The sequence below is a fragment of the Heloderma suspectum genome, chromosome 3 (assembly GCF_057233095.1).
Source record: "Heloderma suspectum isolate Gila_16-S chromosome 3, 16-S_ref, whole genome shotgun sequence".
NCBI lineage: Eukaryota > Metazoa > Chordata > Lepidosauria > Squamata > Helodermatidae > Heloderma > Heloderma suspectum.
This window is the reverse complement of record NC_139460.1, coordinates 223,394,275-223,417,975: the sequence shown is the minus strand read 5'-3', so window position 1 is coordinate 223,417,975 and position 23,701 is coordinate 223,394,275. Positions and strand designations below refer to the sequence as shown.

The 23,701-nt window shown below is 42.8% G+C and overlaps 1 protein-coding gene across 9 annotated transcripts in view; it reads right to left on the bottom strand.

Moving 5' to 3' along the window:
- Window positions 1-1,876: 1,876 nt before the first annotated feature.
- Window positions 1,877-23,701, bottom strand: part of STAMBPL1 (STAM binding protein like 1) — a 32,695-nt gene continuing 10,870 nt past the window's right edge. Inside the window, exons 2-11 of one of the 9 annotated variants that reach the window (XM_084845763.1) lie at window positions 21,324-21,404; window positions 19,612-19,829; window positions 14,665-14,740; window positions 13,986-14,081; window positions 11,212-11,554; window positions 10,505-10,629; window positions 9,052-9,189; window positions 7,615-7,727; window positions 5,377-5,476; window positions 1,877-2,198 (exon numbers count right to left, since the gene is read on the bottom strand). In XM_084845763.1, the coding sequence (XP_084701889.1) occupies window positions 2,142-2,198; window positions 5,377-5,476; window positions 7,615-7,727; window positions 9,052-9,189; window positions 10,505-10,629; window positions 11,212-11,554; window positions 13,986-14,081; window positions 14,665-14,740; window positions 19,612-19,829; window positions 21,324-21,404 (1,347 nt within the window). In that variant the 3' untranslated portion in view covers window positions 1,877-2,141. Of the gene's footprint in view, window positions 2,199-4,616; window positions 5,477-7,614; window positions 7,728-9,051; window positions 9,190-10,504; window positions 10,630-11,211; window positions 11,555-13,985; window positions 14,082-14,664; window positions 14,741-19,611; window positions 19,830-21,323; window positions 21,405-23,701 lie in introns of all 9 variants that reach the window. The other 8 variants (XM_084845765.1, XM_084845767.1, XM_084845766.1 and 5 more) reach the window with 8 other exon arrangements.

Sequence of the window (23,701 nt, the reverse complement as noted above, 5' to 3'; positions counted from 1 at the left end):
GGACCATCCAAATAGGTCCCCCACCCCTGCGGGAGGAGAGTAATGCCGTATGCTCAAATCTCACCAGAAAATGGTCTGACCATGACAATGGGGTTACTTGGAGTCCCCCAATCTTCAGACTACCTATCTCACAAGTTGGAGCAAAAACCAAATCACCCCTGCTTCATGTGTTGGGCCAATGACATACTGAGACAGCCCCATGGTTGTCCTGGAGGCCATGAAGTCCTGAGCAGGAACTCTGGAGACAGCCTCAGCATGGAAGTTGAAGTTACCCAGAACCAGCGTCCTGGGTTCCTCTAACACCACACTTGCGACTGCCTCCGCCAGCTCAGTCAGGGAGGATGCTGGGCAGCAGGGTGGGTGGTACACCAGCAGCATCCCCAATCTGTCTCTATGGCCCAACACCAGGTGCAACCCCGCAAGGCCCGCTCCAAGGTGGAGTGGTCTCCTGGTGATAGAGATGGAAGTTCTATGAACCACAGCAACTCCCCCTGCCCCGTCCCTCCAACCTATGTTGGTGCTGCACTGAGTACCCAGGTGGGCAGAGCTGAGTCAGGTTGACTCCACCCAGCTCACCCACTCAAGTCTCAGTAATACACACAACGGCCCTCTGATCCATGATTAAATCATGAATGAGTGCGGTCTTATTGCAGACCAATTTGGCGTTAAATAGCAGCACTGCAAGACAGGAGGGCACAGTGGAAGAGCCACAAGGTACATGAGAGCTAGAGGAGGGGGGGTAGAAGGGGAACTGTGGCCCTTTCTACTTTGATGTCCCAACCCCCTCCTCCTGCTGTATCTCCTTCTGCCCCAAGTCATTGGAATAGTGGTGCCCCCTCCATGGGTCCCTGTATCAGAGTTTCTTAGGCACATCCTTACTGCTGTAAAAATACCCACACACTCTCAACAGCCACCCACCATTCAAATATACAATCAACCATTCAACACATACACTCCACTCATCCAACAATCACCCCCAACCAGACGAACACAATCACAGTTTGTAATTTGTGGTTGTAACCAGCCACTGGTCACAGTTAGGACATCAGGCTTGTTAATCAACCAAAATAAAGCAGAGAACAAGTAAAGTGCTTATTTCTTAGCCATGTAACCTACTTCCATTGGTTCATGCTCATTCTATCTCACCTGGAAGGTGGCAAAGCAGTTCTCTCTCCCCACAACCCCCTGACTCTCACCCAGGGGAAGCTCCACTTCTCACTACCATAGGCTCCCAACCTGGGCAGAGAAGCAATTCTAGGATATGAAGCCTCTATCCCCTGTCTCTCACCCAGGATGGGCAACAATAACATGAAAAACTGCCATTGTCAGAGGATCCCTGCTCTCACTCAGGGATACCTCACTCACATAAGACAGACAATCAATAGATGACCAGGATGCAAGCAGACCAAAAGGGAAAAGATAAAAGGCACCCTCACGGCAAACTGAAGGGGCAAACCAAAGGGGCTCTTTAAAGCAGTATCATGGCTGGGAGGGAAGGCTTAAACCTTTCCTCCCCATATGCTTCATTCCCAAGGTCAAGCTACCTCAAGGGCCCTTTTTTTGGTAGAAAGGTGGGGTATAAAACAAATGAATAAATAAATCTGCTTCCCTCCCACCACCAATGTCTGGTATTTACTTTTTAAATACCCATGACATGCAGGCTAATCAATGTCAATGATTACAATGTGAAGATAGGCTCTTTAGAGAAAAAAAAAGCGAGCTGGAATTCTTAGAAAGTTCTGTAGTCCCTATTTTCTACTGCAGCTAACAGTTATTCTTAAATGTGCCGTGAGCATTCACAAAAACATATAAAGCTGAAAAATGGCAGTTCAGAAAAAAACACGTAATCCAAAACAAAAAGATCAGAAGCATTGCAAAGGTTCCATCACTGTTTCAAATTCACTTTATTTTCATAGTATTCCAGTATAACAACATATTTTGATTGAATGCCACTGTGAACTGTATCTTGAAAAACAACAAAATAACCTCAAAATGGGAAAAGGCAATAAATATCAAACTAGTAAATCTAAAACGTACAAATATAAAATGTCAGTAACTTTTGGAAAACACTGTAGGAAAATCTGGCAGCCACGTTCTCCTTTGAGCATCTGTTTTGGGAAGCCTTTCTTCTCCCGTCCGTATCACCTCAGATCCAATACAGTTATTTTTACATCTTTCCCAATGACATGTTTACACATCTGAAAAAGAAGTCAACAATCAGTCACAGATATGTCAGTAAGGAATCTGCTGCAAAATGTAAACTAATTCTGAAATTATTCAGGAACAAGCCATTTAAGAGACAGCACATGGTGTTGGCTTATTTCTTTGAGAACAGGTTATTTATCATGGGAGTTAGTGCTTCCCCAGTGGAGGAGATCCAGCTGATGCCCACAATGCTCCATTGTCCCTCCAGAGCCTTGCCCTACCCCCTACTGGAAGCCAGCCATCAACTGAGAGGCAGTAGTAGTTCCCCACTCAATGACATCTTGGCCAATGTAAGCTCAGCCACATTGTGTTACAGCCTCATGTAAGGGGGTGGTTGGTATCTCTAACGTTATAGGGCCAGTTCTTCAGCTTTGTCTATATAACTTTATCCAATAGCAGAAAAAAAAATGAGGGAAGAGGGTAAATTTTCAACCCACCCATATTTCCTTTCCTTACTTTCCCTACTAACTCAAGACCAGCTGGGCCTAAAACATACATATATAAAATTATAATTTCCAGAGGGACAGTCGTGTTAGTCTGTTGCAGCAAGAACAGCAAGGAGCCTCGTAGCACCTTAAAGACTAACAAATTTATTCTGGCATAAGCTTTCAGGGTCACTGTCACTTTTCTGGATCTGAGCCTAGCAGTTGGAAATTCAAGGATCCAAGAGTTCCAAGGCGGTCTGAACAAACATGGATCTGGCAAGGTCTCAATGGCCCAGGTCACAGGCAATAAGGTTCCAAGGCAGCACAGCAGACAAAGGGCGGGCAGGCGGGCAGGCAGGCGGTGAGAGTCCGATCCTGGTAACAGGCAACAAGGCCCCACGGCAACATAGCAGACACGAAGCAGGCAGAAGGAGAGTAGGAGTTCATTCCAGAAGTACTCATGTCAGAAGTCAGTCAAGGAAGCAGTCCAAAGGAAAGTGAAGCTGGATTCAGGAAGGTCAACACTGTTTTTAGGCAGAGGCTGTCAGAGCCACACCCAAGCCTCAGCTGTGAGCTGTTTAGTGACTGCAGCTGGAAAGGTCCTCCTTTTGAGCAAACCTCCTATATATGAGTAGGGTTGTTAGAGGATTCCATCTAGGGGATGAAGTCTGTCCAGCATTCTGCCCTGGATCCTGACTCACCAGCCTGAAAGTTGGCCCAGCTTGATCTGTGTGAGTCAGGCCAGCTTGCGGATTTCTGCTTTATTATTTTTTTTTCTAAAAATGGCAAGTTATGCAAATTGTAGCTGCAATTTCTGTAATCTGGGTAAATTATGGCCATAATAGTATAACTTGTACAAATTGCAGCTGTAAAGTGCTTAGTTATGTGCAAATTGCGGGTTCAGTTTCTATAAATCGCAGTAACAATTTGCACATAACGAAGCACTTTATGACCACAATTTGCCCAAGTTACAGTATTACAGCCGTAATTTGCCCAAGTAAACAAATTGCAGATCCAATTTGCTAACTTGCTATTTTTAGAGGGAAAAAAATAAAGTGGAAATCTGCAAGTTCCAGGAAAAAGCCAAATGCAAGCCAAGCTGGGGGCTCCAGGAAAACCCATTGAGTCCAAGAGGGCCGGATTTCCTTGTGACAGACATCCCTATGTGTGAGCAGACTTTCTCACAGGGAGGCCTCTGGATCAGTCTAGAATCCGTTCTGAGTTCCTGTCTTTTCAGGAGGCATCTCTCCCGAGGGCTTGGGGGTTTCTCTGCTTCCACCTCTGAGGCAGAGTCCTTGTCCTCCACAGGTGATGCCCTCATTGTAGTCTCCCTTGAGGGCCTCGGCCCTGGTCTACTGGCAGATCCTGGGCAGTGCTTGTGGTGGGTGGTTCCTGGTTCTCCAGCTGTTCCTCTGAGGAGTCATCTTCCAGCAGGGGCATAATAGTCACTGTCCCCTTCATGAAAGATTATGCCAGAGCAAATGTGTTAGTCTTTAAGGTGCCACTAGACTTTGTGGTATATAAAACTATGTACTTCCTGCTTATTCTTCTCCTCACCAAGATAGTATGGCTAGCTCCAGGGGGCATGGGGTGTCCAAAAAGTCCTCCCCACAACTTTCACCAGACCTTTAGTTCCAATGATGATGGTGGGGAATTTGGTTGGGCAGAGGGAAATTTGTTTCACTTTTGGGTTTAGGGATTATTTGTTAAAAGTTCAGTTATGTGGTGGTCCGAGGGCTTTTCCTCCATTATTTCCAGCAGTGGGGGGAATCTTTTTTCCCTTACAATGTTCCTGGAAACAATGCTACATAATTACATAGTGTCTTTTTCAGGGAGATTCTTCCAGACCCATACTGAAAGTGTGATACAGCTTTTACCTTTACAGAAATTTCTTTTTAAAAAAAAAAAAGAGAGAGAAGAAATTAAGGAGAAAAAGGCCTCAGACCACCTTGTATTATTGTAAGCTAAGTAGTCTCCCCACCTGACCTAAATGTCACTCTCCTCTTCCCATCTTTGGGATGGCTTTTGCCGCTCCGCACTCCCCCATGAAGCCACTGAAAGTTCCACTGCAGGGACATTTAGATCAGCCCCAACTCATCCTTCCTCCTCCCTCTCCCTCTTTCCAGATGAGTTCTGCATCAGGAGAACTCTAGAGGCAAACAAGTAGGAAAGATAGAATGGAAGTACATAAAGAACAGCTTTCAAGCTTCTCCACATGGGGGCCTTCTGTTCTGTGATTTTACTGGGGCCTTGGCTTCCGGAATCTTTCTGGGATAAAGATAAACCCTTTACATGCACTTCCCTTTCCCCCTTTATCTGAGAGTTCTATAAGTTTATTTTCTACAGCCACTAGATGGCGCTGTGGTTTAGCTCCTCTTATTGCAGAATTTCCTCTTTATATGTAGAAATGGAAAACAGATCTATTTGTTACTAGTTTATTTCCGTTTCAAATTAATCTGCCTGAAATGCTTGGAAAACATGAGAGGAGTGCTAGTGGTTGACAACATCGTTTAATTGACCCACAAACTTCTGTGACTGGCCAATTTGGAGCATGCAATAAATGGATCGTGTAAAGACCCCCTCTAACAATATGTTAGGGCATTCTTGCACATGCCACTTCTTTCAAGTCATTCTTACAATGATCTAAAAAAAAAAAAAACCCAACCCCTATACTGTGACAGTATTTTAAAATATGTGTGTATATGTGTATTAGCCAAAGTCCTGGAAAAGAATGTGTTGTCCTTACATTAAATAGCCTAGGGTCCTTGGTATGGGGATGAAAGCCTTTCATTCTACAAGCAGAAACTTCCAACATGCCGGCATTAGTAAGTCTGAAGACACCCGTGCTAGAAAGCAAAGAAAATATTATGTCTAGGGAAGCAGCCAGAACACAGCAACAACTGTATACCTTCACTGTGTGTGAAAGGCCAGCTGCCGGTCTGAGACACACAAAAAGTACAGGAGCTTTATGGAATTTCCAAGAGAAGTTTTTCAAGTCACACTTGACTGCTAACATATACCATGCAATAGCAGAAGAACCATATGCCCTAGCAGTAAAGTAGCTTCCTATGTAAGAAAAGTTGGTTAAGAGTCATCCAGCTTTGCCCCACTTATATTTATAAAGCCTTTGCTACCGTGTTGCTCCAGCCAAACGCTGCATGATGCTAGGAGACAAAGTAGGATATCTTGCAAGGGTAACCTCTCTCCCTGCAATGAAAACATCACTTTTATAGCACAATTGCATCACGCAGGATTAAACTGCCTTCTCCTATATTGGGTTATAGGTCTGTAAGACAGGAAAACAGTCGCATTGCAAGCAAGTTCTGACTTCTCCAATAAATGTAATGTAAAACCACAAGTATTTATCAAAATCAATCCTTCTTTGGAAAATGCAGACCCTGCAAAAACCAGTCAGAAATCATTTCAGCTGATGGATCATTTGCTTTTTAACGTAATCAAGATTAAATGCATTTGCACCTTACACACAAAAGATCCCACATGCAACCCCTGGCATTTCTAGTTAGAATGACCTCAAGTAGCAGGGCTCAGAGAAACAGATACTTTAAAGTTTAAACCTTGAGGAGCCACTGCCAGTCAGACGATGTTGGATGTGTCTACAAATGAAAAAAGAAAAGAAAAAGAAGAGGTCTAAATGGTGAATGCATTTTTTCTTTCAAATCAAGGTCAAAATACAATCAAGGAGGAGCCTGTTTGCTGGCACTGGAAGAGAGTACTTCATAGTCAAAATTAAAGAACATTTTGAAAGTTACCCACAGAACCATCTGTGTTCTGGTAAATAAAAGAGAAGAATACCTGAAAGGAAGAGGAAACAAAGGCTTTTGCCCATGCAATTAACTTTAAGAAATGGGAAAACTACAAACAATTAAATTGTAACTTTAATTCAACCAGGACAATTAGCTCCTTGGGGTATATCCAGAACTCACATCATTTTGGTCAGATATAAAATTTCCTATTAAGCACTGAATTATCTGGGGATGGGGAAGGTATAACTTGTCTTTCTTGTTTGTAGCTGCAGGAGCTGTGCATATTGCCAACTAGCTGGCTTTTGTGACAATCACACATCCACCCCCACAACCCTAGTAGTGTTCCCAAGTTTTAAATAACTGACTGGGGTTTACAGTCAGACTGGTACCAGTCACTACATGGACCAGTGGACTCACACAGGCAGCTGGTTGGCCACTGTGTAAACAGAATGCTGGACTAGATGGACTTGATCTTATCCAGCATGACTCTCCTTATGTTCTAATGGTCCAACACAATGGTCAGGTTTGTATGCAATACTAACCACTATGGGACACCTTCATATATATTCAAGATTTCTGTTCATTGTCTGAAGTCAAATTAATCATCATTGTTTCCTTTTTCATTTCCTATTGCATGCTGAAGCCAAAATAGCATGGCAAACTACAAGAAGTATCTCCACAATTTAAAGACCCACCAACTAAACTGAATACATCTAGAAGACAAATCTTCCAACTGAGTAACTTGCCCCTGGAGCAACAGTGAAGGCTGGACCCTTGCAATGTGCACATGGGCATCTTGTTTACAGCAGTGATTTGATACGTTGTGTCATACATCTTCCAAGATGGGGAGTGGGGAAAGGGCTCCTATGAAGCCTTACGTGTGAAAACCTGCCCCTAGTTTTTGGACTGAAAGTGAGACTATGGATCCAAGAAACTGGAAGTCAATGACAATAGACTTTCAAATTAAACAGAATGCAATTAGAATGCTATAATGCCAAAGTTTGTAAAATTTAAATAGAAAAGGGACACGGAAATGAAATGGTCATCTAATGTTTGCCTATGTGATTAACACCACATCCAAAACATGTACTTGGATCTTTTTTCTCTTCACCTTATCATACATTTAAAAGTGATTTTGTGGGTGACTGGGTATAGAGACAACAAGCTGAAGTACCTATCTGAACATTCCTGATAATTGCAGTGGAAGAGAGAGTACTCACTCATTATGTTTTGGTGAACAAACAATTGCAATAGCCTCTGGTAGCATTAGCTGATAAGAACAATGCGTATGAAGATCAACACTGGATAAGAATGCAGTCTGTGTTGGATGTGTCTACAAATGAAAAAAAAAAGAAAAAGAAGAGGTCTAAATGGTGAATGCATTTTTTCTTTCAAATCAAGGTCAAAATACAATCAAGGAGGAGCCTGTTTGCTGGCACTGGAAGAGAGTACTTCATAGTCAAAATTAAAGAACATTTTGAAAGTTACCCACAGAACCATCTGTGTTCTGGTAAATAAAAGAGAAGGATACCTGAAAGGAAGAGGAAACAAAGGCTTTTGCCCATGCAATTAACTTTAAGAAATGGGAAAACTACAAACAATTAAATTGTAACTTTAATTCAACCAGGACAATTAGCTCCTTGGGGTATATCCAGAACTCACATCATTTTGGTCAGATATAAAATTTCCTATTAAGCACTGAATTATCTGGGGATGGGGAAGGTATAACTTGTCTTTCTTGTTTGTAGCTGCAGGAGCTGTGCATATTGCCAACTAGCTGGCTTTTGTGACAATCACACATCCACCCCCACAACCCTAGTAGTGTTCCCAAGTTTTAAACAACTGACTGGGGTTTACAAAAAAGAAAGGAGAAAAGAACCAACCAACTCCTTAATTGGAAAAAACTTACAAGGTGCTTTTGGGAAAACAGTGAACAGTCCATCAGAAGCATGGGCATGGGAGGGGTGAAGATGAAAACAGTGCTGGATTTGGAGGCAACTATGTATGTGTGTGTATGTATGTGTGAATAAATGGGGGTGTGCTATGTGTGTGTTATATGTAAGAATGTATGTATACACGTGTGTGTGTGTGTGTGTGTGTGTGAGAGAGAGAGAGAGAGAGAGAAGTGACCCTGCCCAGATAAAAGGAAGTACTTCTTCACACAGCACACAATTAAACCATGGAACTCGCTACCACAGGATGCAATGATGGCCACCAATTTGGATAGCTTTAAAAGGGGGTTAGACAAATTCCTGGAGGAAAAGGCTCTCAGTGGCTACTAGTCTTGATGGCTATGTGCCACCTCCAGTACCAGAGGTGGTATACCTATGTACACCAGTTGCTGGGGAACATGGGTGGGAGGGAGATGTTGCGCTCATGTCCTGCTTGTGTGTTTCCTGCAGGCAGCTGATTGGCAACTGTGTGAATAGAATGCTGGACTAGATGGACCCTTGGTCTCATCCAGCATGGCTCTTCTTATGTTCTTAACATGGACTCCACCCACCTTTTGCTTTGGCCCCACCCACCACTGATATGCACCCTTCCAGAAGATTAGCCAGAAGGGAATGTGGTCCACAGGCCAAAAATGGTTCCCCACTTCTGCTGTAAGGAATGTCTATTTATCCACTGGAACCCATAGAATATTTATGTATACGTACATGGATCCAGCCCAGAGTGAGGAGATCGTGTTGGTCTTGAACACTGAATAGCTCTTCCACATTCTCCATGTCACAGTAGTCTGGCCCTGCAGACTGTTTTGGCACTATCACGTGAGTAATAGTGAATTCGTTATGGGTCTGCAAAATACAAGTGTGGGAAAACAGCTTTTGAACAAGTACTGAACTTAAATCCCTAGAACCACCATCAGTTCTTGCTACTGATTTTGGGGGAACAGTACTAATTTACACCCAAAGATTCATCACAGCAACAGACAAAATAGCAACAATGGAGGTTAATACTGATATTACATATAAATGTGTTATATACATGGAAGGGGGGGGGGGACATTTCAAAAGAACATAGAAAGCAGCCTTATTTGAGTCAGATCATTGGTCCCTCTAGCTCAGTATGGTCTACCGCAGTTGTGGGGGGCGTGGCCCTCCAGATGTTGTTGAACTGCAACTCCCATCTGCCACAGCCAGCATAGCCAATGATGAGGAATATTGGGAGTTGTAGTCCAACAATGTCTGGAGGGCCATATTCTGGCAGCACCACCTCTTTCCCAGCCCTGTCTGGAGATTCTAGGAATAGAATCTGTGAACTTTTGCTTACAAAACTCTTTGTATACAGAGTACGTGATCTACCACTGAACTACAGCTGCTCTCACAGGCTATGTATCTATTAACATGTAATCTAGGAAATAAATACTACTTTTTTTAAAAAAGTATGTAATCTTATTCACACTTACTTGGGCTTAAGTTCTATTTAACTCAGTGGAATTTACTTCTCAGCAAGCATATATAGGATTGCACAATGCAATCTTTTTGTCTTTTTAGCCAGAATATGTAATTTTTATTTATATATATATATATATATATATATATATATATATGTGTTCCCTTGTGTGCCAGGCTGAGCAGTTTCTATATCAGCCATGTTTTAGATACAAGTTCACAGTTGACAATTGCTGTAAAGTGAGTATTAAGTAATAGTGTACATTATTTAGGCACAGAAGTGATAATAGTTAAGTAATATTTGCTAGAAGAGCACTTTCCCCTAAGTGGAATCTGATATTCCACATCATTAGCTTCTGCTATCTTTAATATCAATATTCCTGTAACAAAGTTTCATTTGTGTTTCATGAGAACCAGAAAAATGCTTGAAGGATCCTTTAATAGAGACTAATTACACAACAGCATGATGGCTTAATTACATTACATGCTTCCCACTGACTAAGATGAACTATTTCTGCTGGAAAAAAAAAAGGGGGGGGGAGCAAATAGCAGATCACACCTCAATTAAGAATTTCTGAACAGACCCATACAGCTAACAGTCAATTATATATCACACTTACACTTCAGATCTGCTTTTGCTCTGATATCAGTTCATTACAGGAAAATACAGTACTATCAAAAGTGCCTTCCCCATACAAATGTGAAGGTTCAACTGTACCAGTTTTCCACAGAGAATTCCACATGTCTCTATTCCTCTTACTGTATTTGACTCTGCTAGCAGCAGAAAACTGTGACAAAGATCCTTGGGTAGAACCACACTTCGCATTCCTTCAGCTGCATTGTCTAACAAAGAGAGAGCAAGAGAGCCATTTATATGGAAGCCTTCTGTGTAAAAGGCTCTCATGCAACACAGTTTAAAAAGCATGCAACCCACAGAGTGCTTATGGGTTAAATAATCTATGGCGGGCTGTTGTGTTGTACGAACAGCCCCATTGTCTTGGATAGCTTCACTGGATTAAAGTGCAAATTGTTAATTGTTAGTTCTTGCTGGTTCCTCTTAAGGGACAACCACCAACTCAATTCAAATTGAGGTCTGGGCATGTAATGGGGCAACCTGTACTCACCACCACAACAAGGACAGGATACAGAAGCAATCAAACAGTTCTTTAAAATATGGAAGCACATTTCTAGCCAGATAAAAGATATATTTGTGTGTATCAAGCTTTCAGAACATACTCTCGATGTAGTAACATTTCAATTATTTGGGATTTTAGTTATTGTCGTAGTGTAAGCTTTAGGTCAGATCTCTCATATATTTTGATGTATATGGGATGCCACCTGTCCTGAACGTTAGCAGTATAGCAGGCTATAAATTCTAACAGTGCATCAACATGGAAGGCAAACAAAAAGAAGGTGATTTCTTACTCTGAACAGCACTTAGAGTAGCAGCTGGCTTTAAGGCTCGACTTATAGGAGGAGACTGTCCAGCAGAGGCATCACTCTTGTTTGCGATTCTTTTGGGGAATGTATTGTTTAGATGAGTTGAAATGCATGAAGACAACATGCTCCCATCAGTTTGCTCAGACGTAACTGAATTATCCTTAATTTTCTGGTCACGGGCTAATTCTTGCTTCTTCAGTTGGTCTTCAAAGAACTGAAACTGTTCCGTTTCCAGCTGCTGTTGACGTATCTGTGCAATCCGCTTCTTCTCTGCTTCTATCAGTTTCTGTTGCTCTAGTTTCTTCAGCAATTCTGTTTTGCATTTATTCTGGAAAAATGTATTAAATGAAAAGATCTGATCAACCTTCAAAATAAGGCCAGATCCTTTAGTTTTATTCCAGGTGAGCAGGTCCACCGGGTTTCAAACTACATAGGAAACAGCAGACTCACATGGTTAAATGTCTCCCCCATCCATAAAGTGGGAGTAAGTACAGTTTGAAGGCCAAAAGCTGGGGTGGGAGGAGGATGCTGAACCCACCCTCTGCCTGTTGATTTTCCCCAGCTGGACTCAGTTCTGATTGGAGCCTAAAGAGACAGACTGCTGGGTTAAGTGTCCAATACCATTCTCACTTGCACAATTCTTTGGCCCTTTGGTTTGCATCCCCCACTCTGTTTTGCAAGTGAAAGTGGCAAATCTACATTTAAAGACATGGGTATGCCATCATCATGTAGAGTTTGGGTCTGGGAAACAAAGGTATACTCTGCATATAAATACTGGCACGCAAAGAGGCTGGATTTTTTTTTATAACTCTTGCCTGCTGCCTCTGTAGCCTGGCGAAACAACTTATGAACAACCCATGATTCTGGGTTCGCACACAGTGACAACTCATGGTTTAAACAACCCATAGTTCCAGGTTGGCACATAATGACAACCCATGATTCAACCAACCAGGTTAATTAAGCCATGGGTTGTCATTACGTGCGAACCAGGTCAATGAAAACTTAGAACCCTTGTTATTTAAATCAGGTTGGCAGGCCAAGATGTCTAGTGTAGAAAAAGTTAGAAGACTTTAGAGCTGTTTCTCACATGGTATTTGTAAAAGGTGATTCGTATTCATACACAGTCATGTAGAAAGGACCATATGACAGTATATTTTGCTGTTTGTAGATGCAGCTGGAATACCATGTCAGAGCTTCTTTCTTGATGCATATTTTTAGCCCATTATACACTTTCATAGCTACTTTATTTGTAGACGTTTTACTGGGGCATAAGGACCAATTGCTATATACAAAACATAACAAGGATCATACTATGCTGGTATAATGATTTAGGCTCCAATTAGGGATCTGTTCCATCTGCATTTCGCAGATTGTCAGGTACCTTGCCTTCTGTCATCTGCTCATTGACAGAATCAGATTTTTTTAGTTTTCAAATTTGCACAAATTTGCAGCTGCAAAAATGCGCAAATCCCCCCAAATGCGCATTTTCATGCTTTAGCCTATGGGGGAAATGTGCTGTTTTAATTTTTTTTGCTTATTTACTATTACTGAATTTGCACAAAATTCCAGAAGGTTAGAAAAATGGTCCACAAGTCTGCGGAATTCTCCCGACTGGGGAAAAGCTGGTCAGCTGCAGAATCCATGGGTTGGATTCATAGAAATCCAAACTCATTTGATTCCATTGCAGATTTCTCTGACATCCCTAGCTGCAATGCTATGAACAGTTATTTTGTAGTAAACATCACTGAACTGAGAATTAATTCCATGCGCATGATTGAGCTACTAGGCAATATAAATCCTGTTAACTTCCATTGGATTTAAGCAGTCTGGGTAAAGGACTGCAGCCTATATGCAGGATTGAAGCCTTAAAAAAAAACTGTAAGGGCCACAGAATGTACTTAAGGCACTAACACAACCCTTTCCTGCGTATGCACCAGCAGAGGCAGTGGGCCCTGACAAACATAAAAGATGCCAGTAGAGATCACTGTGCTTTCAACTACCACTGGCACTATTTTGTCATGGACTTTTATTCTTTGCCAAGCTTTCTGGCCAGGAAGACGGCGGTACCGGCTATGGGTGCAAGGCCTTTGGGCTGTACAGTCAATGGTTTCCTTTGTTGTTAGAGCAGGGGTGGGCAATTTGTGGACCCCCAGATGTTTTGGCCCAGAACTTTTACCATCCCTAGCCAGTAGAGCCAATGGTGAGGGATGATGGAAACTGTAAGCCAAAAATGCTGGAGGGCCCAAGTTTCTCATCCGTGTTAGGGTTGGGCTGCCTACATTGATGCATGTAAAGAGAAATGGAATCACATCAATCCAGGGGAACATTTTTGTGGATAAAGACTTAATGAAGAAATTTGGTTTCTAAATACATACTAATGTGTTCACATGTTAATGTCCAGTCACCCTTTTTGTTCACTTGGGTATCTTTAACAATATGATGATAATGGCATGCAGCACCATCACCACAAGGGGGCTTAAAAGCAAATTAAACCATTTCTTCCAACTCTCAAAGGTAATGATCTCTCTCTAAAAACAACACTTTTACAGCACATGTTTATTCAAAAGTAAATCCCGTTGTGTTAAATGAGGCTTACTCTTAAGTAAGTATGCATAGGATTGCACTGTTAATCGTAGTTTATAGCAGGGTTTCAAGAGAGTAAAGTTAGACATTTGCCTAAAAGTTGTTATATAGAATATGCATTAAAGATTGCACGTATCATTAAGAATTGGAAGATAATTTGTTCCGATGAAATTTACCTTGTCTCGCATATATTCCTGGTATTCTGCACTGTATTTCTTTAACAGGTCCTTCTTCAGTTCATCAGTCCTAGGAAATGCTATGTCCTTCAGTTTCTTTGATAGGGGAAATTAAAAAATAAAGGACAGTATGTACATGTGCTCATATTTGCTTTCCTCCCATTCAAAACCATCATCTTGATTCCGTAACTGAAGCAAATAATTCATTAGTATTAAATTAAATAAAAATGTATAAATTACGGCCCTGAACTATGAACCAAATCTAGCGGCAAGCAATGTCTCTCAACATGGCTGAAGGGCTATTCAATGGCAGCTTACCCCTTCACTCTGGCCTTAACATGAGTAATAGCTGGTGTAACTGCCCTTGTACATTCTAGTGATAGGTTCCTAAGGTCATCGAGCTGCTGTCTCAGCAGTATGGTTCACAGGATTTGGCTGCATGCTACAGAAAGTTTATAAAACCTGATCCTTCCAATGTGTAGAATCTACACATCAGAGGCCAAACATAGTCTCTGGACCCTCAGTTTGCACCATAACACCCAGGGCCAGCAGCAACAACTAGCATCTTCAGACAGCTGCCAGGATCCAAGCACCCCAGCAAGACCCAGCAGTTATTAGTTCCTGGAAAGAAAGAAAAAATCCTCTGAAATGCCAGTAAAAAACAAAAAAGCTACTCTACCTTCATAATATCCTGTTTTTCTGGAACTGCACATTGCTGGTAGTCTCGATGACAGGGCAGCTTTTCTACAAACAAACTAGAAAATGAGACACACACATTTCCCCCCTTGCATGTCTGATGAATGTCCACAACATCACTGTTTTTCTCCTGGGACAAAAGCAGGTGGCATAAATCATATGAGGCTGGGTACATTTATTTTTTATTCATGGCCGCTTTCAATAATTTTGTAGTTTAAATCATGACACTACTGTTGGTTCACACAGCCTAAGGGCACAACGATTTTAATTCTCATACCATTTACTATAGTGCAGTGCCACTAATTCTAATGGAACTATTCTGGAAAAACTGGTTTGTCAATTACAGCCAATGCCATTTTTAGAAAATATTTTTAAACAATAGGTGATGAAAAAAACAAAGCACTAGAGGTTTCCTTCTGCATACCTACTTTTCTTTCTAATTAACAACATCACTTTTCACTAGCCTTCCCTCTCTTCTATTAGAATTCATATTCTAATGAATATGACAGCCATCTGTCAGGGATGCTCTGACCTGGATTCCTGCATTGAGCAGGGGGTTGGACTCGATGGCCTTGTAGGCCCCTTCCAACCCTACTATTCTATGATTCTATGTTTTCTGAACTGTAAGCTTGTCTGCCAGTATCTCTCCAAAACTCAGACAGATTTCCCAGCCCAGATATCTGTGAGCCTTTATACTGGGGATTGAACCTTCTAAGTGCAAGGCTACCACTGAGCTTCAGGCCTCAGCTTCTCACACCAATTTTCCTGAAATGCTTTATTTAATGGGGCTCTACCAATTGTGGCTGGGCTTGGTAGCCAGTAATATTTTCCGCTAGCCAATAGGAATATAATAAGTGCCTCTGACAACAGGTAGGGTGATTTTCTCTTTCCTCTGAGCAAGTGCTGCTTGGCCCTCCCAGCCCAGTGAAAGGGCAGGGCTGTCAGGACCGGTAGCATGGCTTCTCCACAGGCCTGAGTCCACAGCTCTTCCCTCTTTAGAAATTAAACTCAGCCCCCACCTCTCCTCCAAGTATCCTATACACAAGTAAAGAACACAGACCACCAACACCACCCCCTGAAAAAACACAACCAGTCCTGGGTTTTCTCAAGTCTTGTTCAACAGCTGTTTACACAAAATTTTTCGGCACCCCCAATAAGTCCTTTGCCTTAGGCAGGCTCTTGTTTTTTACACCCAACCCTACACAGAGCTTCATTTGTGCCTGAGCACAACCCAGCAGGAATCAGTTTTCGATACCAGGACACAAGGCCAGTAAACACAATCCTTCCCTCCACAGACATAGTCCTGTTCTCCACAGACATCCACTCCAGGTTTCCTGTTTCCTTACAGCAACTCTCTCCCCCTGCATTTATTTTTAAAAATTGGGCCCTGGGCAAGATAGAAAGAGTGGCTGAAGTGAGCTGCTGCAAGCCTTCTGCTTAGTCTTCTGGGACTTAAGCTGGGAAATGGGGGAAGAGAGGATGGTGAGGGAGGCAGCTTGTTTACAGCCATGAATGCACCGTGCCTCAGAAGACAAGTCAAGGAAAAGAGCGGGGTTTAGGAAAGGGAAACAGATTCTGTCAAGGTAGAACAACAGAAAAGGAGACACAGACAGACACACACAAGGAGTTAAAAAAAAAAATGGCACTGCAGGCTCCCACTCAGTCATTCAGAGGCACAAGGGGTAAAGCAGAATTCATTACTCAAAGGCAAATGTTAGTCTGGCAGCCAGGTTTACTTGCTTAATGCCAGGAGGGCTTCCCTCCCTGCCTTCTTACGGGCAAAATGTGGCAGTTATGTATTGATTAGACTGCTCACCAGAATTAAAACTCAGAGTTGTCATGGTGATAGTAGCAGCTGTAATCGTCAACTCTATTAAGGTATGCATTGGGGAATTGCCCTGAAGATATATAAAAGGAATTAACTGAAAAGGCCAATGTAAATTACAGAATCGTAGAGTTGGAGGGGGACTTTTTCAGACACACAGCTGCACTCAGATGCAATCCATGTGATTAAATCAGTCCTGCACAAGCTCCCAAACTAAGTCTGAACTAGAGCTGTGCACAAATGGCCTCTCAAAATTCTCCAGCCTATTTGTTGGCAGAAAAATTGGGGGTACAATTTCACTGACTTTCTCGTAGGGGAGGAGAAATTTTCCAACAGTTTCTCACAGATAGGGCTCACTATTGGCAGGAGCTGTAGCACAGGTTCTTTCTTTTTATTTCTAAGGGTTTTTGGTTTATTGCACTGCTTCTGTAGGTGGCAACAGCATCAACTGTGGTGAGGCTTCCACTTTCTTGAGGCAGAATTCTGAATTTCATTTGGTGGTATTTTTGAGCTTATCTCATCACTGCGAGGTGTCTGAGGGTGCTGTGTGTGTTTTCTCACTCTCTATTACACATCTTCCATTGCTCTTCAGCCTCCCCGGCCATCTGCACTTTTTGAACTGAAAAAGCCCTATGAGAGGAATTGCCTCATGATGTCTTCCTCGTGATGGCTTTAACTGAAGTGCGGGAAGCCGTGGAGGCTACAGGTTGCCACAGAGGTTATTGTGCAATGACAGACAGGACACTCATGCACACTCCTCAGCCACCTCACAAGTAAGGTAAGCACAAGAACCCCAAACCCAACCCATGAGAATTTCTCCAAAATTTCTCCTTTTCTGAATTGCTTTTCGAAAGCAATTTCTTTTCTATCAAATTGAATGAGAATGGTCAAAAAATATGTGGGAGAAATTTTCGGCACAGCGCTAGTCTGCACCCTTAGTTAGGAAGCTTACATGTACAGGCCAGGGCCACCCAAACCTGGAGTGTGAGAAGGTGTAAACCTGTGAGGAGGTGTCCTCAAAACCATTACGAATCCCCCACCTTGCACCTTTCTGAGTCTTTGCAACCTCCCATTATAGCAACAGAGTGCGAGGGCAGGAGCCAGTTCCACAGAGAAAGGTAACAATGTACAGAGCAGTCACAGGTCAATTATTCTGAGGAGGGGGGGGGCTTACTGTTTGTTCCAACAGCCCTGCCAGATGACCCTTCCTGATCACAAGGATCACTTGTAATCCTGTTTGGATTTCACTGTCAGGCTGTGTAGACAATCTTGTAACTAATTCTCAGGGTGAAACTAGAATTGATGGTAATCATGAGGTGGTTCCTAAAAAGGCAGACTGTGTCTTCCTTGAATTTCATTTCATTTCTTACATCTCTATACTGCCCAATAGCCAAAGCACTCTGGCAGTTTAGAAGGATTAAAAACCTTAAAATACAATATATGAATGTCTTGGGCAGGGGTTGGCAGAAAGGAGATTAGGATCCACTGGTAGATCTCTGGATGATTTGCAGTAGATTGGCAAGGATTTCTAACCCCCAATTGTTTAACAATAGCAACAATGAATGACCCATTTTTATTTTTTTTTAAACCATGGGTTGTTGCAAACGCTGCTGGTGCATGCTGCCCAATCACTCTGTTCCTGGGTTATTTAGCATGACTTGCAAACCAAGAACTCAAGTTTGTTGGGGAAGAGACAAGCCAGAGCTGGAACACTCCCTCCACCCCTTTGCCCTAAATTATACTGCTGAAATGAAAACTTGGGATGACCAGTAGTGGATTTTTGTGTTGAAGGACTGTGGGCTCTCTTAGGTTCTGATACTCAAACTTAATTCCTGGGCACAGTGTTCTTCAATTCAAAGTATATTTCTTATGCACCATGCTTGGCGGGTCTTGGAATTCTAGTAAAAACCAAGTAAATCTCATAAGCCTGAAGTCTGCCCAGCCCTGATCAAAGGCAGTCTTCCCCAACCTGGTGCCTTCTAGATCCATTAGACTACAACCCTCACCATTCCCATGATAGCTGGGGATGATGGGAGTTATAGTCCAACACATCTGGAGGACATGAAGTTAGGGAAGACATGACATGATCTCATCATGCTCATGAGTTTCTGTGCCTTCACAGCTGGCAACTAATGAAGTGGACTTGGGACAAGGAAACTTGTAGAGGGATATTATTCCAAATACTGAGTATTCCTTGTCACTGTGGAGGACAGATAAGTCATGCCTGCTATGTTTATTGGCAGCCTGTAACATCTATTTCCTGCTCAGCCTCTAGTTTTTTCTTTTAAAAGAAAAACTTTTTTTTTTTTTTTTAAGTTGATAAATGGCATAAGGATGATGATGTTTGGTATCACTACAATTGTCACAGACTATTTCTAACAGATTTCTGTGGTGCCAGCACAACAAATTCCACATATCAATCATATCACAAATGACAGGACAGTTGGGAGAAAACTGTATTTTCCCAGGGCAAAAAAAACATTACTGTTTGTGGTGCTGGAAAAAAATGCACTATCCCTGCAACAGATGTTCTACCCTTAAGGAAGACATTTGAATTCCTTGCAACAAATGAGTGCACATTTACTGACTTATAAAGTAACCATCTATAACAAGGGAGTGCAGCCTGCAGTCTGCGTGCCACATGCACTCCCCAGCTGTTTTGGTGCCCCCACCCACCCCGGGCCACTGCTGCTGCATTTGCCGCTGCAGTGGCAGAAAACCCATGATTTGGCTTAAAAACAAGATGCACAGGGAGCACGCTCCTTGTTTACAAGCAGAATCACACGCCCAGAAGCCTCCAGGGAACACTATTCTGCTTGTAAACAAGGTGTGCAAAGAAGGGCTGCTGCCGCCACTGTGACACCAAATTCAGCAGTGGCAGCATTTTCAGCAGCGGTGGGATGTGTGGGCCCCCAGGAGGCTCTGGGGGAGTAGTGTTACTCCAATCCCTAGAAGTGGCCTACCCTTGATCTGAAAGACCCGTACTCTCTAGACATGTCAATATCATTTGCTACCACTCCACCGGAATAGTTGAAATACCATTACTAAAAATGTAATTTATTTATCTTTTCAGGTCAATATCCACAACCGCAGACCAGTTCTTACGTTATAAACTTATTATAGAGAACAAAGGCATTTTCAAGATTTCCTTCTTCCAGATATACAGATGCCATCCGCTCCATCTCCACTCCAGATCTAAAGTAGCGCCGTGGTGTAATGTCTTCATTTATTGTGATGTTACAACCAAGCTTGCTTAAGGCACGTACACGCTCTTCTGGGCTCAACGAAACATCTGTGTGGTCAGGTATAGCTGCTAGCCGTTTCTGTTAAAACAGATATCACAAACCTGCATTTCACTTTGATTACTGACCCTTACTCACATATAATCTTATTCAAGAAATTCAAATGAAATCTTGTGCCACAATCAGCAGCTGCAAATTTTGGTTTTAGCAATTTTCCAGGAGTTTTATTTATGCTTCCTCAAAACCGTTACAAAAGAATGGAGGAAAATTACAATAAAATAATCCCCAGCTGCTGCATCACATACACACGCGCGCGCGCGCACACACACACACACACACACATACTCCAAAACCACAATTTCCCAAAAGCTTCTTGCTACTGATGAGCAGTGAGGTGCTTTTGATGTTCATTATGTTGCATTTCACTGTTGTTTTTAATTTTTTTTCACATTGCGCTTATGCAAATCGGTTTTAATCATAAACCTTTCAGTCGCCACATTTAAAACCAATCTTAGTTGCTCCATTACACCCCTTTTATAGAGGAGGCTTGACATGTGACTCAGGCTGAAATTAGACATTATGAGAGATGAGGGCTGCTGCTGAAAACACATCTCTTCCTCCTCACTCCCTCTCTTCCCTCTACAGGCTTCACCACACCATGTTTTTTATCCCGTGGTTTACCGGGGTTCTGCTTCCAGATTCTTTGCAGGATAGATTGGCTCCTTTACACGGGCTGACACATACTTTGAAATCAAAGACTTCCTCTCTTGGAAGTCTTACAAGTTACATTATACAGCCACTAGATGGTTCTGCCAGTATATTACATTAACATCCCTTATTGCTTTATCTCTGATCTTTTGGAAAGCGGGATAAAGGGGGGAAAGTGTGAGAGACATCCTGGAGGTTAATGATGTCATGTAAAGGAGCTGCAAACTTCTGTGCGTGGCCAATCACAAGCGTGCAATAAAACACTGGTGTAGAAATGCTCTTAGTCAAGCAATGAAACGTATGACAAAATGCCACCATTCTGAGAGTTTCCCTGCCCCACAAGGGACACTCCATTTCACTGGCAGCTGATGAAAACTGAGAAGCGATATTCTCAATGTGAAGATATCACATTACATATTTTGCATTACTAGACATGGGGGTGGCGAGAGAAAGAGGAGGTGAAGAGCTTCTCTTTTCAGCAGCAGGTGAATTTTCCATCATGCTCTTTCATCATGTCTCAGTGACTGTGGTCTTTAAGAAGGCTTTAAGAGAACCATTTTAGAAGAAGTTATCAATGATATTAAGACTGCGAAAGAGCATATCAGAGGAAGTCAGACAAAGAAAGAAGTGATGCATAAGATGAATAATAAGATAAATAGCATTCATGGAGAATCATCTTCATAACCTATGAAAAATCACTAGATTTGGAAACCTGGTCCATATGATCCAGAGTATATTCTGAGCTTGAATGGAATACTCGCTTCACAAAAAACTGCTCAAACCAATATCCATTCCATCTAGGCAGACATGTTATCTGATTAACAGCTTTCCATGCATTATGAAGCAGCAGACTTCAGTACTACTCACCAAGGAACTCACAGTGAATGGCTGTTCCATGTTACTTTGTGTCGGTAAACCACGTTTACTATTTCTTTCCAGTCCTTCCATCTAGCCACAAAAATAGAATGGGAAAAACATATAGCATTCAATAGCAACAGTAATCTGATCTGATGTCTTATGCACAAATTATTAGCCAATGAAGATGTTCCAAAGAAATATACTGATGATCTGTCATCAACTGTAACAAAGCAGTATTTTGTCTCTGGAAATATGGAAAAGTTACACAGATTAATCTTCAGGGCTAGCTCCTGAGAGAGAGAAAAAACCAAATAGCATCTGCTAAACTGTACAGTAGATGTATGGTCTTCCACAAGACTGGTTGTGCAAACCCCATAGCACACTGTTAAAGTGATTTGTTCATTACCTTACACACCAAAAATCACCTTAATAACCAAGGGAGCTGTGTGCAAGGGAACATGTACAAGATGATTTTCCAAAAATAGTTATATTCTTGACAATTTGGCATTATTTAATGATACATATTGTCAGGGTGGAAACTGAGCCGATGGAACCCCAGAGCAGTTCTGATTCTGAGGAGGATCAGCAATCCGAGGGAGAGGAGCCAGCTCATCCCTCACAGGCACAGCAGCTGTCAGAGATTCCTCCTGCCAGCATTCCTGAGATAGACAGTGACCCTGGCAGTGAGCAAGTGCAGGAGCGACGAGCGATGGAGGGCGCGGAAAGGAGGTGTAGCGCCCATTTGGCGTGCAAGCAACGGCCGCCTCCGTGGACCCAAGGGAAAGAGGGAGGATCTCTCCCTAGCCCATAAGTTCTGGGTCTTCAAGTGACTCTTTTTCAAACGGGGATCAACTGCCTACTTGGCGCATAGGCCACTCTGCTGTTCCTTGCTTAGTCGCTGGTGATTAGCATCTGAAAGAGTCATTAAGTTGTAAAAGGATTAAAGCCTTGAAAATAAACCTTCCGTCTGTGTCTTGAGTTGGCTATTAGAGTCTACTGAAAGAGGCCGCCAGGGCGCTCCTGACACATATATTACTATATTAATTCTAAGACGCTTGAATCAGTCCATCCCACCACATGTAAGCTTGACCCTTGCCCATCTTGGCTAATATGATCTAGCAGGGGTGAATTGATTGGGTAGGTCCAGGGGGTGGTAAATGCTTTGCTCTGTCAGGGGGTGGTTCCTGCCACCTTGAAAAAGGCTGTAGGGCACCCCCTCCTGAAGAAAACCTTCCTGGACCCAAAGGGAACTATCACCCCATTGCTTTTTGGGCAACGTGCTTGAGCATGTGGTGGCTGGGCAGCTTCAGATGTTCTTGGAGGAAACTAATTATCTGGACCCATTTCAGTCTGGTTTCAGGCCAGGGTATGGCACTGAAACGGCCTTGGTTGCTCTGACTGATGACCTATTCCGGGTGAAAGACAGGGGGAGTGATAACCTACTCTGGGTGAAAGACAGGGCAATCACTCAGCGGCTTTTGACATTATTGATCATGGTGCCTTACTGGATCAGCTCTGCAGGATGGGAGTTGGGGCCACTGTGCTACAGTGGTTCTGCTCCTACCTACAGGGCTGATTCCAGATAGTGCTATTGGGGGATTCCTGTTCTACTCCATGGCTATTAAGCTGTGGGGCGCCACAGGGTTCTATTCTATCCCCCATGCTGTTCAACATCTATATGAAGCTGTTGGATGAAGCCATTAGGAGTTTGGGGTAGGGTGTCACCAGTATCAGTATGCTGATGATGCTCAGCTCTGTTTCTCCTTGTCGTCTGAGTCAGCTGGGGCGGTGAAGGTGACCAGTGCTTGGAGGCTGTAATGGGCTGGATGAGGGCCAATAAATTGAAGCTGAATCCTAACAAGACAGAAGCTCTGTGGATTGGTGGTTCCTGAGCCTGGGAATTGGGTAAGCAACCTGTCCTGGATGGGGTTGCACTCCCCCTGAAGGAGCAGGTGCGTAGCTTGCGAGTACTCTTGTATCTATCCCTGTCACTGGAGCCCCAGGTGGACTCTGTAGCCCCGAGTACTTGGGGCCAGCTTTGGCCTTTTCTGGACAGGGATAACCTAACCGCAGTTGTACACATGCTGGTAACCTCCTGATTAGACTACTGCAATGCACTTTACTTGGGTAAAGACAACTTGAAGACAACTCAGAAGTTGCAGCTAGTGCAAAATGCAGCAGCTAGACTGTTGACTGGAACATCTTGCAAAAATCATATAACACCAGTCTTAAAGGAATTGCACTGGTTGCCAATACGCTTCTGGTCAGAATTCAAGGTGCTAGTGATGACATTTAAAGTCCTAAGTGGCTCGAGACCTCGATGTTTGAGGGAGCGCCTCCCCCTATATATGCCTGCCCGAGGACTGAGATCTGTTAGAGGAGCCCTC